The sequence below is a fragment of the Ambystoma mexicanum genome, chromosome 3p, assembly GCF_040938575.1.
Source record: "Ambystoma mexicanum isolate Mex_15411 chromosome 3p, UKY_AmexF1_1, whole genome shotgun sequence".
NCBI lineage: Eukaryota > Metazoa > Chordata > Amphibia > Caudata > Ambystomatidae > Ambystoma > Ambystoma mexicanum.
The window spans coordinates 545,280,101-545,296,899 of record NC_090925.1 but is presented as its reverse complement, the minus strand read 5'-3'; the positions used below and the strand labels follow the sequence as shown (position 1 = coordinate 545,296,899).

The window sequence follows — 16,799 nt, the reverse complement described above, 5'->3', positions numbered from 1 at the left end:
TGATCTCTCTGTAGGAGATGACTTCCTGGGGAAGATTTCTGCCAGAGGATTACTGTGCTTAAAGGCATGGCCTAGTAAAAAAATGTATTTAAAAAATAGATAGGCAACATTAAAAAATAAATACTAGCATTCTCTTTTTTAAAACTTCCTATGTAAAATTTTGAGCTATTCAAGCTCAAAATTCGCAAAAGCAAGCACATGGGCGCATCCATTTTGTGAAATGGAGGCCCTCCTGTGCTGGCTTTTGCTTTTGCGGCATTAATGAAGGAAAAGCCAGCCAGCTGTAGTAAACAAAAGCTACCGCTGGGTGGCTTTCCCTTCATTAGTGCTGTACGCGGAGGACGGGGACCGGAGACCAGAGCAGGAAAGCTGCAGCTGAATCTCGGTAAGTGCTATTTATTTATCTTGTGAAAATAAGCACTAGCTGTGTTTTTTTTTGTAAGTTTTCCGGGCTGGAGGAGCCCGGAAAACTTAGAAATAAAACTGCAGCTTTAAAATTGCTGAATTTATGTTTGCGGTTGCTTTTGAAGCGACCGCAAACATAAATACAACGTTATTGTGTTGGAAAACGCTGCAGTTTTTCTTTCCAAGTTTCTCAGGCTCCTCCGGCTTGGAGGAGCTTGGGAAACTCGGAAAGAAAAACCGCAGCGTTTTCCAACACAACCGCGTTGTGTTTCTGCCTGCTGTGGCTATCACTTTGGGTCTCCGGTGCTCCCCTGGGAAAGCCACAGCAGGCAGAAACACAACGCGGTTAGGTTTACATGCCGCGTAGTGTTTCTACCTACAGCTGATTTCCCATTTGGGGCTCTCGGGCTCCCCCTGGGGAGCCCGAGAGACCCAAATGGGAAATGCTAACTGCTGCGTTGTTTCTGCCTAAATCTGCTTTCCCATTTGGGGCTCTCGGGCTCCCCGTGGGGAGCCCGAGAGCCCCAAATGGGAAAGCAGATTCAGGCAGAAACAACGCGGTTGTTTTCCGCAATGCCATGTTGTTTCTGCCTGAATCTGCTTTCCCATTTGGGGCTCTCGGGCTCCCCATGGGGAAAGCCACAGCAGGCAGAAACACAACGCGGTTATGTTTACATGCCGCATAGTGTTTCTACCTACAGCTGATTTCCCATTTGGGGCTCTCGGGCTCCCCCTGTGCAGCCCGAGAGACCCAAATGGGAAATGCTAACTGCTGCGTTGTTTCTGCCTAAATCTGCTTTCCCATTTGGGGCTCTCGGGCTCCCCGTGGGGAGCCCGAGAGCCCCAAATGGGAAAGCAGATTCAGGCAGAAACAACGCGGTTGTGTTGGAAAACGCTGCAGTTTTTCTTTCCGAGTTTCTCAGGCTCCTCCGAGCAAACATAAATACAACGTTTATAAAGCTGCGGTTTTATTTCTAAGTTTTCCGGGCTCCTGCAGCCCGGAAAACTTAGAAAAAAAACCGCAGCTAGTGCTTATTTTAAAAAAATTAATAAATAGCACTTACCGAGATTCAGCTACAGCTTTCCTGCTCTGGTCTCCGGTCCCCGTCCTCCGCGTACAGCACTAATGAAGGGAAAGCCACCCAGCCGTAGCTTTTGTTTACTACAGCTGGCTGGCTTTTCCTTCATTAGTGCTGCAAAAGCCAGCACAGGAGGGCCTCCATTTCACAAAATGGATGCGCCCATGTGCTTGCTTTTGCGAATTTTGAGCTTGAGTAGCTCAAAATTTTACATAGGAAGTTTTAAAAAAGAGAATGCTAGTATTTTTTTTTATGTTGCCTATCTATTTTTTAAATACATTTTTTTACTAGACCATTCCTTTAAAGAGCCATCTAGTGGAAAGATATTATATATGACATTCAAAAAGGGAAACAGATGGAGATGCCGAGATCATGTGACAGTCAAAAAGGGAAACAAGTGGCTATGCCAGGGATTAATCTCGGGGGCCTCAAACATGAAAAGCATGCAAGCTACATCCCCGCTGAGGGTGTGTTCCCTCGTCACACCTAAAAGTTGCATGAGGGAGTGGGCTAAGCAGGGAAGAGGGTTTGCATTAGAGTGGATGAATCACCATGACAGCTTCCATATTTCATCTTTCTACATCGATATCGCCATATTGACCCCCGAGACATCACATAATATGACACAGCCGTCTCAGGTAGACGCCCCAGATTTGGGCAGTATAGTTATGGAGAAAAAAAATAAAATGTCTGCAAACACCGAAAATGAGATGGCACGATTTCAGTGACATCTCGCGCAGGAATTCTTCCAGGGAAAAGTTCACAAATGTTGTGGGATAGACTAACACCCCTTCCCGGGTGTCCTACTGGCCATGCTGGCCAGTGCAAACCAGCATGAGCCCACCCCTCTATACCTCTCGGTGATCTGCTGCAGCCCAAGAATGAGGCATAGTTCACTCAATGCATTCAGGGTGTTCTGAGGTGGTTAAGGTCAGATTCGGAGCTAGTTGGCGACTTTGCACAGCGCCTCAGAATGACACCACTGCCTAGCAGGGCAACATCAGACTGGAATCTGAATTTGAAACATCATGCAGCAATATACTGTTACTTATATTCATTATTTAGCACGAGAACAGCTCCAAAATAACGTTATTGTCTGGTGACTTTTAAAGTGCACTATGCCACTGCATTTATCCCTTTTGAGTAATTGATCAGCCAACTGTGGCTTTATGTAACCAGCTATGCACTAGGAAGCACATTTGTTTTTACATGTCTGCCTCTTTAATTGCTGTCTTTTTCAGCCAACTGAAGGACATTTGTAGGTTCAATGGAATTGTTCAATCACCCACATTCATTTTTGTGAGAACATCTGTATGTTGTTCATTGAATTGCAGCCTTAAATCGCAATAATGTTTTGGGAGGACATCTATATGTTGCCAGTAGAATTTCAACCTTAAATGACCATAGTTACTTGTGGGGACATCGGTATATTGTCAGTGAAATTCCAACAGCTTTATCTCTCGTGGTTAAGTAGAATTAGTTGCCAGTGAATTCTGCAGCCAAATCTCGGCAAACGCATGTGAAGAAATCTGCCTTTTATTATTGTAAGCACAGGTTATATCGCTGTGTTGTTATATAATTATTGTGAGGGCATCTGCATATTTTAAGTGGAAATGCAGGTTTATGCATTAATTGTTATCAGTGTTTACTTTCCATTAATCCTTACTATGCTTTGTCCTATTGTTCCTTGTCACAGTATTTACTTCTCCAAGACTTCTGCCTCTGTCACTAGGACCCTTCTTCTCTTCTTGATTTGTAGATGGCTTTTCTTCTGGCTCCTGGCAACACCACTTTCCCCTATCAGAGGCGTACGTGTTTCGGGTACACACACCAAACCCTGAATTACAAGCTGACCTCCTCCTGTGTTATTCCTATTTAGTTATGAAATGTGTCAACCTGCGCAGGCCATGCACAGGATCATGCGGGACTCGGCTTACCACGGGCAATACTCTCACAAAGGATATGCGTATTCGGTGGTACAATTCGGAAACGTCTTTATTCCCCCCTCAACAATGTACTAACTGGAAACCCTGGGCCCTCCCTCATCCTGCCCCATCCCTAGACCAACGTCACTTCCCCCAGTAACTTGGCCCGAAGTGGGAACCACCCACATAAGGATGTGGGAGGGGCGAGGTTGGCCACGTCAAGACGTGACAAAATGTGTGAATTTCCTGCAAAGTCTCATGAATGTACTGTACAGGTTTTACTGTGCAGGCAGGCAGTGGTGGACATGGAAAAAATGAAAAGGAGGATCCCACAAGGGCTGGGGTGGGTGCAAAGTTTGGAGGAGGGGGCATGGTGGTAACAGAGCACTTTAGGTATATGTTGCTATTTTCATTCCTTATCTTCTACCCAAGGGTGCCAGCTTTTGATTTTCACTATGGGAGAAAAAGTATGTAGACCATGATGGTTGCAATTGGGTAGATTTCAAAGTTATCCTCTCAAACCTGGGCATAAGCTATTCTTGCAGCCGGTCATTAGAGCTATTACCCTACTTATGCATGCAATGAAACAATGAAAGAATATGTGTGCTTACACTGGAAAAAACAGTTATCCACCATTTTTTTAAAGGGGCACACAGGAAAACACTGATAAACACAGATTCTGAAATGTTTTGAAAACACTGGAAAAACACCTCCGAAGTAAAAATCAATAAACCTCTAAAACAGGAAACCCTACTTATAACCAACAAAAATATAAATAACAGGTGCAGCTGTAGATCCTGGTCCTATTGTGACTTACAAGGACTATCAGAACCCAAGCACCCTCTGCAAGGTCTATATACACCCCTCTAACCTCCCAAATTTGGACAATGCACCCTCAGGGTACACAGAGTGACAGTGATGGAATCCAGGCCCAGTCCTCACCTCAGGGATTCCTATGTCACTTCTACTCACATTCTACTTTTAACTATAGAAGAATCAAACCTTTTATCACTGCTTCAAGATATCTGTATTTTTGCTCTGCTCCTGCTGCTATCAGCGATGTATGGCGGTTCTAACAAACACATACCGGATAGAGAGCAAATTAGGTGCTATATCAGCGTATGATACACCTGGAGCAGATACTCAGATACAATTGCATGTCAGTACCTGTTACTGTTTCCAGACATATTTTATTGCAAAATTGCACACATGATATTGGTGCATTCAATGAGCAATTTAACAAACTCCACTGAAACATCAAAGTCCTCAAATTTTAAATGGAGGCATTTTTATAGTAAGGTTGAGGGCCAGCAGAACTTATTCGTACTGACAAAATGGTGAGCCACATGAATGATTGGCTGCGTGTTTAGTGGTCAGTGTGTGCATCTGACACACAAACACACACACACACAAGCACATACCCACACATACACACACAGCAATACCCCTAGGTCACTTATCTAGACATATGTGACTTGATACTGTATCTCCGCCACAAAATCAAGATGTAACTAGGTGAATGTAAAGTATAGAAATTAACCTGGTGAACACTAATTATATACACTGTTCAACGTATTGTCTAAAGTAGCTTTATGGTGGGAGGACATATTTATTGATACAAGTTTGGTCACATAGGGACAAATACAAACCCGCAAAAAGCCAATAGTGCTTTACCTGCTTTACCCACTGTTTCATACACTTATCTAGAGTGCTCTACAACTTCTCTTTCCTCCTTTCTTTTGCTGTCTCTCACACACTCTCCTTATCTCTTCCTCTTCCTCTCTCTATGCTTCATGTGAGATCTTCGCTGAGATTCCAGGCCTGCAAGAAGGCATTCTAGAATGTGAAGGAAGGAGAGGCTGTTCGGGGGAGCAGACTCATACCTGTGTGGAGAGAAATGCTGTGTTTTAGTAATCATTTGTGATGAAGAATTGGGATGCGAAGGAAGGAGCTTTGATGCCTCTTGAAATAGAGAGGCTGAGAGTGGAATCTAGGGCTGTATAATAAGCAGGGTGTCCAGATTTGAATTGGTTCAAACACTGTTTGTCCCTCATGCAGGCTTGGATGTGAAACACCTATCCGAAGCTGGACCCGACAATGACCGAAGTCATTCTCCCAGGAAACTCCACCAAGCATGCCCAAGTCTTCAGAATTTGCTGACTGACATCAGGCTTGACAAATCCGTGACCCAGCTCTCACCCAGTGCTAAATCACTTGGTTTTTCAATTGACTGCCATCTCCCGTTCAAAGCACACATCAGCAGGAAGACCCAAGCAGCATGCTACTAGCTTGCACTCCTCCCCAAAGTCAAGCCTTCCATCTCCCTGTCCCAAGTTTTAGAACAACTGTCCAATCTCTGATCACATCCCACCTGTACAGCGGCAACACCCTACACGCAGGAGTCACAGATGTCACATTGGCCCTTTGGCCTTGCAACATCCATCCAGCATGTTGCATTATGCCTCATGACAGGACCAAGAACATTTCACCAAATTACCCCCATTCTCATAATGACACACTGGCTTCCCCTTCAAGCATTTATCATGAGAATGTGTATCAACTAGGGTTCTATGTTCAATTATCATCATTTAAATTTGTTTATGTTTCTGCCATTTCTTTTTCTTCAGAAAAACCCATCGGAAATGTTTTTTTTCTTGGGGGGGCAGTTCTTCCAACCCCCATTCCCTTATTAATCTAACACTATTCCTGCCCCTTATATACCCTTTCCCACACACCCCTATTTTTTTCGATGGGTTTTTTCAGAAAAGAAAATCAGCAAAAAAGCCATCAAAGAAATTACTGATGATAAATGAACATCGTACCGTCAACTAGAAAGCAGTCACAGCCAAAACACCACTCTAGCTGGCTGAGAAATTCAACATCGCTGGAGGCCAGTGAGCCATCAGAGGCAATGACATCACCAGACTGCAAACACAGATCTGCAAGAGGGAAAGAAAGCAGGAAATAGTCCCTGTTTTGCAGCCAGGATCTGCATCGCGGATCACTTGGGCCATAATACAGACTGAGCCTAGAGCTAAATCAATGTTTCACACCACTTACCCTAACAATGAAGGATTTTTAACTTCATGAAACAAATATACTCATTCGGACAGCTTTAGGATTTGGATATGAGTATATAATGGCGATAGCATCTGTCACTCCATTGCGAGCCTCGCTCACTTTTAGAAGAAGATGGGATGGGTGGGGAAGACGGGCTCTGGGAAATATTTGTCTATGTACATGTCTAGTCCCCAATGAACAACCATCCTCAGAGAATTGTATAAATAGATAGATGGTACCTTGCAATTTAAGACATACAAGACAACTATGGACTGTAAGCAGCATTAAGGTTGGGAAGATAATTATTTGATATGTTCAGGATGGTAGATTCACCTTAACAGTGTAAGAATGAATAGAGGAAATTCTGAGTTCAACTGCATTACAAAGAGTCAATGCCAAAGAAATTCAGGCACAATTAATTCTAAAAAGGCTTTCTGGAGTGTTGAATTGTTAAAGCTTAAAAGTGGGTTACACAGTCTAACATTGTAATACTCTGATACTCTAAGTAAGAAACATGTGAAATTCTTAAAATTCATACTTTGATGATTACGCACCTCTTCAATCTACGCATGCTCACTTTCCCCTCATTCCTTACCTTCCTTTCTACATATTTGTATTGTTTCTTTCTGATATAAACACAGAATCTAAAGTAATTTGTCTGTTATATTCACATTATAGATGCTTATTGTTGTTCATTTATATCAAAATGGTTGTGGTAATGATGATAAAAATGAATGAAGATTTATAAAAGGTTATCTTATTCATCTTAATGTAAAGCTTGTACCTTCAAAGTTACTAGCCTGGTGAATGAGAATGTGATGTTTGCGGCTCCTTCCATCAATACATATTTCACGGCTTTTTTTCGAATGCATCCAGAATTCCCACTCCTGTGCTTTTGTCTCTTACATCATGTGACAAAGTTTCCTGCCTAACTTGGGGGACCAACACTATCATTGGCCGGGCCGGGAGGATAGCTCATGGGCAATGCGTTTGTCTTGGAAGCAAGATGACGCAGAGCAACACAGGCTTGATTCCTGGGTCTGCGCTTAGAAACCTCTTCTGCATTAAGGACGTTATAAATACCCAATTATAATAATTATAATCGTTGGTGATCAACGGGTGTGGAGATAGTGGTTGCTGGCCCAAGAGGATGTAGATGGGAGAGCCACAGACCATCCGAACCTGGCCCCTACACTAAGCAAGGGACACTCACTGGAGCACTCACATCCCCTTCACCCCTGCAGACACGTGACCATCAGGGGAAAATGGCGGTGACACAAACCGTTAACGATACACCTTCTCATAGGTTTGACCCACTTAGAGAACAAACTGTGCTATAAACTGGCTATATTACAGCCATTAAAGTGGACTGATGGAGGAAGTTCACTTTCTGAAGAGGGCAGATGTATGCAGTGGGGTGATGCAAGTATTATAACTAGGAACTATCTGTTCCAAATATTATATACGAACATGGCAGGAGTTCTGTAATGAATTATATATCCAGTTGTGAAGGAAGCGTTTGGTTTCCGGGGGCTGTGACGCTCCTGAGGTGTCACCACAACTCTAAATTATCATTATTATTTATTATTATTTTTACATTTGTACAGCGCACAAGGCGGCCCCTAGGCATCGTGGTGTTGTTACTTGTAGTTACACTTAGTTACAGGAACAGTACATTACATTATGCATTTAGGTGGAACAGTACATTACATTATGCATTTAGGCAGGTGTAGGTTATGGTAGCTGAGGTGTGGCGTGGTTAGGTAAAAAGTAGTGTTTTCATGATTCACGGTTCGTCAAGCCTGGTGATTATTTTCCCTATAAACATTCCTTCTTAGCCACACCCAAGCACGTGGTGGAGAAAATAAAACCCTCCCCATTCAGGAAGCTAAGTTGCTACATTTCAATGTCACTCACAGACAAATACATTTCTTCCTTATGCACCAATACTGAGGGAAATATTTTCTATTGTCAGTCCTACTCAAGCACTCCAGAAAAGTCCCACAGATGCTAGGTTGTGACAAAGTGAATCTAGTTTGCCTTGTATGCGGGAGAATGACATTAAACATAGACCATTCTTTGGCTTTGGTAGGGGTGGCATGCTTACACAATTGCAACTTCTCTAAAGAAGTTCCAAATATACCACAAAGCTTCACAGGCTTACCAGAGGGGTTTCTGACTTCTAATTCACACACTAAGAAGGCAGAGGTACACAGGCTAAAACAGGCAATGGGAGCAGTTCCAATGGTGAGTTAAGGAGACAGCGCACATTTCCAGGACAATTTTATAATGCAAGTTAGAGGAGGGGCTCAGTGTAAGCATAGGCCAATCACATCACCATGAAGCCCACCTGGCTGTTTGAACATTACCCAATTACAGAAGAGCTTAGTTTATGCAGCCCAGGTGCCATAAATGGCACTAGGCACCATCCAGAGGGAGGGTAGACCACTTTAGAAAAATCAACCAGTTCACTCTTGCAGTGTGGTGGATATGAAAAGTAGCCAGTGGAAGGTATTCAAAGGAGGTTGGCCAGTGAGTTGCCTTTTGAGATGAGAGGTGGAGGAGAGAGCTGGAGGTGTGAGGGAGTGAGTACTAAGAAAAGTAGAGGAGATTGAAGGAGGAGGCCACACTATCTGAGAGAAAGTAAGAGATTGGAGGGAGAGTATGCAGAAGGTTGTAGGAGGAGTTAATAACATCAAAAAAGAGAGACCCTGAGAGGGTTGCAGGAGACAAATCATCTGGTGAGAAAGAGGAGTGAAGGTGGGAGGAATAGAAACGCATTGTACTCTGAGGAGGCGGTTTGGAGAAGCCAAAGGTGGAGTTAGGCACACTCAACCTGAGGTGGGATGAGCAGAAAGTCTATGAGCAGGAAGGCACCAGAGGAGCAGGGTGGAGGTCTGGGGTGTGATGAGTTACGAGATGGTGAACATTCACTGAGGGTCAGAAAGCTTATGACAGGGACCATAGGAAGACGAGTCTCCTGGGTACCAGGACCTACCTAGGAAAAGGGAGTTGGGCAGCTGAAAGCTGAGCCCCTGTTGCTATTCCTGAGACTTTTGGAGAGCCACGGTATCCAGAGGAAGATCTGACATACCTCTGACTGCCTCAGGAGACATTCACATTTCTAACAGGCCAGGACGGTTGGGCATTCAATGGCCTACCCCCATGGTCCAGGAACCACCAAAAAACTGCATTCCAAAGGCAAAGTCTAAGGCAATCTATTGTACATAGGCGCTAAGGCGGACCATCTTTGAGAAAGTCAGCCCTTTCTATTGATACATTTTTGGAGCATAATCCGGACGTTTGTTTGTTTTGGGAATACTCCCTTATCGTTTTGACAAACTATATCCTTATGTGAATCTTTTTCTCACAAAAAGGCATTAGAGGGGCAAAGCCATAAAAAGAATAATAATAAGAACTTAATGAAAAAGCAACTCAAAATGAGTGAGGCAATCCTTATGCAACCTAGGCACAAAGCTCTACACTGAAAACCCATGTTTACCTTCAAACCATGAAAAAAGCTGAAGCTAAGTGTGAGGTGCTTTTTCAGAAAAGATGTTGGGTGGTGAAATATAGATCGCCCTTATTGCTCCTATAAACTGAAACATTTATTGACTTCTCTGATCAGCATTAGTGCTCTTACTTGGAATTGTTGGATGCCAACACAATGGGCTTCATTATTACTTTGCTGGTACAGAATTAACGTGCTGGTTATTCCTGTTACCGGCGCGTTTCTGGTTTGCTGGTGGGGAGGCCTGATTCACCTCCAGCGAAGAGTTGGAGGTAAGTCAGGCACCCCACAGTTGGTATTACTGGTGCCGGTAATACTGGCAATCCCCCCATGGAGTCCTATATACTCCGTGGAATGGGGATTAACATATTGTTGCCAGCAGCTGTAGTCTGCCGGTAATTCTGTCAGATCAGGCACTGGTAACGATATCAACATTTGCCGGTATTGCGCCAGACTTACTGGCAAACTCCTAATGAGCCCAATGTGTCATGGGGATAAAACACTTTTTGAAGGGATGGATTGTTCAAACTTGTCTAGATAATAAGCAGGACATGTTATATGTGTTACTCTAGGTATTGTGTAGAGTTCCAGCTCATCTCCGTGACCAAAGCCTGCCTAATTGCAAACAATGCCCACAGTCAGTGGATGCAGGACCTGAGGGAGGGGTACACGGTCTGTGTAGAATGCCAGCCGCCTGCTATGAATCAAGGAAGTCACAGATGTTATGGAGATGGAAGAGGGGCTAAACGGTGAGAATGTAATTTTAAAGATAAAGTCCTAAACGGTAGAAGGAATTAAATTAATGTCATTAATGTAATGAAAGAGAGAATAGTTTGTTTAGCTATTGCAATGTTATCAATGTAAACTCTTTAATGACAAGATACATCCGTATTAGACATTCCTTTTTAAAGGTTTGACCTTCTTGAAAATGATAATTTTCATGACAATTTAAAATTTGGCTCCAATTTGTAATCTTTTAATGTGCTTATAGTTTTCATGTTTTTGCTAGCTTAAAAATGACAAAGCAGAAACAAAATAATGTTAAAGCAAATCGGTTTATTACGCAGGAATGTTCCAATATATTGACTTTGTAACAGTGTTGTAGTTATAGTTCATGGGTTGTTTTCATTCTTTAATACTAGGTGTTCAACCCTCTGGTGCCACACTTACTGCCACTTTGGTGCTGGGGTTGTGTTGCTTAGGTGACCGGCTGTCTGCCTTCTCTTTGCAAGGCCAGGTTGCATACATTTCCGACAGCCCCACCTGCGCGGCAGTCTTTGACACAGTGATTTTGCGCCATGCATCAGTACAGTTTTGGGGATGGATTTTCCTGTCATAGTGGGCGAGTGGTGAGCAGGGACTGGCGCAACCTTATCTCCTTCCGCTTTCTCTGAAGAGAGAAGCGGCAGGTCCCTTAGATTGCCCTGACCACTCTGCTGTCACCAGTGTCATTTCATTAAAAGCATGGTGGTATAGAGAGTGATATCACAAGTCCTTCCATCTCCCTAAGATGATGGGGGTATAGAGAGTGATATCAGAAGTCCTTCCATCTCCCTAAAATGGTGGGGGTATAGAGAGTGATATCACAAGTCCTTCCATATCCCTAAAATGATGGGGGTATAGAGAATGATATCACAAGTCCTTCCATCTCCCTAAAATGGTGGGGGTATAGAGAGTGATATCACAAGTCCTTCCATATCCCTAAAATGATGGGGGTATAGAGAATGATATCACAAGTCCTTCCATCTCCCTAAAATGGTGGGGTTATAGAGAGTGATATCACAAGTCCTTCCATCTCCCTAAGATGTCATTGCATGCTTTGATATCCTGTGACGTTTGACCATGAGTTGACTCTGCAGATGTCCCGATACAATCAAGAGAAGCAGATATAAACTTCCCACAAAACATGCACATCCGCAGCCTAACTTCATGATCTTACAGAAGCCAAAAAAGGCAGACAGGGGAGTCACGCGTGTATGCATAGTGGCCCCAGTTTTCCCCATAAATGGCTTCTTACTGGTTTCAGCCAGAGTGGTGGTGCTCAAAGGTGCATGCATCACTGCTCCCTTTGGCGGTAGAGGCTTCAGATAAGGCATACTTGTAAGCTTTATTTATTTATTTATTGTTTATTTTATTTATTTCTTGCTTGTATGGCGCTTATACAATAAGAAAATACTGGGCAAGGTAGGGAAAGGACTGGGAAATACATTAAAATACATTAAAAACACACTATATAAGAGCAGTGGGGGAAGAGGAGAACAGGACGAACCTACTATGCCTTGTGAGTACTCAGAACGTGCAAGTGCAGCAAGGAAGAAGGCAGGGGGTCAGTGCTGTGGAGTCTGACTTCATGGGTGAGCCACAGGTGATGTTCTAGGAATGTTGGGTGCAACGCAGCCTGGAGCCGTGAGGGGTGTAAGTGCGAGCTACCAGTGCGCAGGGAGTAAATCCAAGTGCAGATAGACAGGAGCTGGGCCGATTGGGTACGGGAGGTCCGGGCCCCGAGGATGCTTAAGGGCTCAGGACACCAATCACACCAACTGTGGGATTAGCAGAGGAGGGATGAAGGGAAGGAGGAGGTAAAGAGGAGAGTTTTAAGGAGCTTCCGGAATTTAAGAAGATCCTGCTCAAGGCACAGAGGGAGAGGGAGCTGTTCCATAGGAGGGAGCCAGTTGAGGAAAATGAACAACCACCTGCCCTCTGTTTAGCAAAACGCTTTACACACAGAGAGTTAGAGCCAGAGGAGCGTAGTGGTCTAGAGGGCGAGTATTTAATAAAATAAAGTTGAAGATAGTGTGGTCCCCGGACCCAGACCGCTTTGCGGATAATGCAGAGGGACATTGACATCCATGCAGTGCATTCATTAAATATAGCCAAAGCTGGCATTGCTTCCCAGTGTCTCTTCTAAACATGTGCATCCAGGAACAGGTGGACATGCACTTGGTGGGTTCAGAGTCAGAAACTGAGGGAAGTAAGCAGCAATTCTACACTGCATATGCCCACTACTTTCACTACCTTCTCTTCAGGGTGCCCAGGAAGTGTAAGCATTATCCTGGATACAAAGGTCTAGAAGATAAGGTTGGCAGCAGGTACTAGCCTTAAGCTGGCTACTCTACCTCAATGTGCCATCCTGCCAATGAGTGTAATCAATGTACTAACTATAGGTATTAATATTGCATTGCCCTGCCCTGATGTTTTCTGATCCACTTGATGATAGGCCATAGTGGTAGCTGGCATCAGCCATCTTTGTTTACAGTGCTATTGTTCTGACCATACCCAGGCTTCCTCATTCACGCTGAGGTGGTCACTCATTTTTTGTTCTTGCGCCTACTTTATGCAACTCACTTGCAGCAAATCCCTGTATGGACTCCATTCATCTGTCCTTCTGCTGTCAGCTCAAGACTCACCTTTTCCTTCGGTAATTCCCTTTTCACTGTTAATTCCCATTTAGTGCCACAATGCCAAGGGTGATGGATAGAGCACTGTAGAAGACATGAACCCAATCCAATCCATTCCACCACCCCTGTGATTTTGGTGTAATATTGCTGGTAATTATTTCTCCTTCTGGTTGGCTTTGATATGTGTGTTTTTGTTTTAGGAATCAGCTGCTTCACTGGAAAGCAGTGGGGAACCCTCAGTGCAAAGGAGGATGGAAGCGCGTGCGCCAGCGAGACAACTGCTCATGCGCAACGGGTGACAGCCTCCTTTTCATTTAGTTTGTCTGACCTGCAAAGGCATCGTCTGTATGCACCTGGCCAGAGATGGACATTCTTTCTGTATCACAGATGTGTGCAGCATGTCCCATTTGTCAGTTGTGTTATTTAAATGAAATGTGATTCTTAATCGACTTTTTCCTGAGATAATTCAAGTTTGTATGTGTGTAGTTGAACGTGTCCATGCACCATGGCCGTTGCCATATTTAATATGGTTCCACTAGCAATGCCGGAAATTAATTCATTTTTACAATTCAGTCTTGCACGGTTTTTGATTTAATCTAGAAGTCTCGCTTACACGTCCTTTCATCAAATTCTGTACATGTGCCGTCCTAACGCGACTTCCGGAGTGTATTAAATATCACAGCTATGCAGATGATTTCATAAATTGTACACAAACAATCGGAAGATGTGAGCATGTGTGTAAACAAGTTTTTAAACAAATATGCATAGCCATTTACAATGGACCTTTTTATTTAATTGGTGCCTAATGCCTTTGTGATATCATGGTGTTGGTGGCACAAATGGGCTCTTTCCCCAAGGTGTACCTTGCATTAAAAGAAAGTAAAGGCTGGCGAATGGCTCAATAGGAAGGTCCCACTCTTCACCTTGAATTCGATTTTTCATCTAGCCACTGGGGTGCGACTCGTGGCACTACGCATGTTTTGGACCATGACTCCCATGATCCCTCACCATTGACTATGCAGCTAAGGCTGATGGTAGTTGTAGTCCAACACATCTGTTTAGCCATAATTTGCTTGATTTTCAATAGCCAGGACTATTTCCTTCTTTTAAGACTTACCTCCCACAGTCATTGCCTCACCTGCATTTTTCACCCCAGTCTTTTTCAACCACTCTAACCCTCACACATTTCTGTCTCTTTCTTGCTCTCTTTCTCTTCAGTATTATTAATATTATTATTAATATTATAGTATTTAATAACCTAGCTTCAAGAAGCAATGGAGCGCTTTGCAGAGGTATGCACAGTACAGATGCATAATGGAACACTTTTCAGAGGTAACAAAAGATATACAGCGGGGGTAGGATAGAGAGGGGCGCAGAGGAGGGGTACAGCTGTACAGGGTGGTGGGTACGAGAGGGGTGGACAGCATTTTGTGAGTCAGGCAGCGCATGGGCCGCGTGATGGTCTAGGTGTTGAGGAGGAGAGACTCCTTCAGAGGTGGGTCTTGAGTTTTTTTTCTGAATTGTAGGAGCGTTCAGGGAAGTCTGATGCTACTGGGTGGATGTTCTATAGTCTTGGGCCGTAGGCGGAGAAGGCTTGTTTTCTGTTCCTTTCCTTTTTGCAGCAGCAGATTTTACATTTGCCTGTGTCCTGGCTTCTTTTGGTGTGCTGTCCACCGGAGCTGCTGAGTTTCTCAGCGAGGTAGCTGGGTGACTTGAGGGCAACTGACTTATAGTTCATGCAGCAAGACTTGAAGGTGATTTGTGCGTGCAGTGGGAGCCAGTGAAGGTCAATGAGGGCTGGGGTGATGTGGTTGTATCTGCGGAGACCCTTGATGAGGCTTGCAGCCTCATGGATCATACTTCTCAGCTGCACAAGGAGCACGCCGGGAGGCCTTCGTGGAGGGTATTGCCCCCATCCAGGTGGGCGAGAACCAGTGCTTGAACAGTGGATCTAAAGCTGTTTGGAGGGAGGAAGGGCTTGACTTTCTGAAGGAGGTAATACTGATACCAAGTTGTCTGAGTTTTCTTAGCTGTGGGTGTCTTGAAGGAGAGGTGTTTGTCGATGTAGAATCCGAGGGACTTGGTGCAGGAAGTGAGCTTGGGTGTGAAGCCCTCAGGGTTCATGGTTGATAGCCAGTTGTGTATGTCTGGGTGTTCGGTCTTGTTGGTGAGGAGTAATAATTCGGTCTTGGAGGGGTTGAGCTTCAAGTATGCACTGGACATCCAAGACTGGATCAGCGAGAGGCAGGTTTTGAGATTGTGGATTTCCTTGATGGAGTTGATCTTGAGGTATAGCTGTGCGTTGTCGGTGTATTGGTGCATGTGGATGTTGTGTGTGACTAGGAGGGCTCCCAGCGGCTCCATGCATAGATTGATGATCACAGGGGAGAGGATGAGACCCTGCGGGACTCCCCAGGTGACGGGTAGCATTGGTGATCTAGAGGAGTCTATCTGATCAAACTGCTGGCGGTTGATCAGGTAGGACTTTAACCAGCATAGGACAAGGTCACCGATCTCTCTCTCTCTCTCTCTCTCTCTCTCTCTTCTCTCTCTCTCTCTCTCTCTCTCTCTCTCTCTCTCTCTCTCTCTCTCTCTCTCTCACAGTTACCCTGAAACAGTCTTACATATACCTGACTTACTCGCTTCCTATTTCAGGTGTACGTTTCATATCCTCTTTGTGAAGTGGGCCATTGGTCTTCCTTCCAAGCCTGATGCTACTATGAGACAATTCTAGGGAGTTGCCTAAAGAACCACCAACAGAAGGCCACTAGGTGACTCCATTGTGGCCTTAAGAAGTTCTACCCGTGTCAGGTAGGGACTGTGCCCAAGGAGCATTTCCTCTGGGGCAGCATACTTCTTGCCCCGGTGGTGCTCTCTCCTATTGCAAATTCACCTTATTTCCACCCCACGTTCTTGCCTTCATAGCTGCAGCACATCCTCTTGCTTGGCACATGCATTGTGTAGCTTCATCTCCTCTTGATTTCAAAGTTGTACTGACATTCACAATTCTAAGCTTGTGCACGAACAAAGCAAGCAATGTTGCAGTAAGTGATTGTTAGTGCCGGATGAAATGGAAGCATGGATCAATGGATCATTCCGGTACGTTTGGACACACAAGACCGAAGTAATGAACAACCAATCAAATCACCCTCAAAGCTTCTTCAGAGCTGACATCAATAAACCCAAGGCAAGCACAAGTGAATCAGTGCTCCTAGTCTTCTGTAAAAAACAACGAATATTGAAGAGGCTGAAAACAATACATATGTTTTTGCATGTTTTCTTTAGGATTTATTTTTTATTAGAAATAGATGCATTTTAACGATTGTTTAGTCATTCTTCTCGAAGCACTTTTGTGTAATAATTTAATAATGAACCCACACACACCTAATGTCTACACTTTTGGGATCCTGCTGCTTTTCAG

General features: G+C 44.1%; 1 protein-coding gene across 1 annotated transcript in view; it reads left to right on the top strand.

The window, feature by feature from the left end:
- The window catches only part of LOC138580606 (somatomedin-B and thrombospondin type-1 domain-containing protein-like), a 255,261-nt gene extending 239,280 nt beyond the window's left edge, over positions 1-15,981 (top strand). The window contains exons 4-5 of the mRNA XM_069651274.1: positions 10,553-10,729; positions 13,579-15,981. Of these exons, the coding sequence (XP_069507375.1) occupies positions 10,553-10,729; positions 13,579-13,696 (295 nt within the window). The 3' untranslated portion in view covers positions 13,697-15,981. The remainder of the gene's footprint in view (positions 1-10,552; positions 10,730-13,578) is intronic.
- The last annotated feature ends 818 nt before the right edge of the window (positions 15,982-16,799 follow it).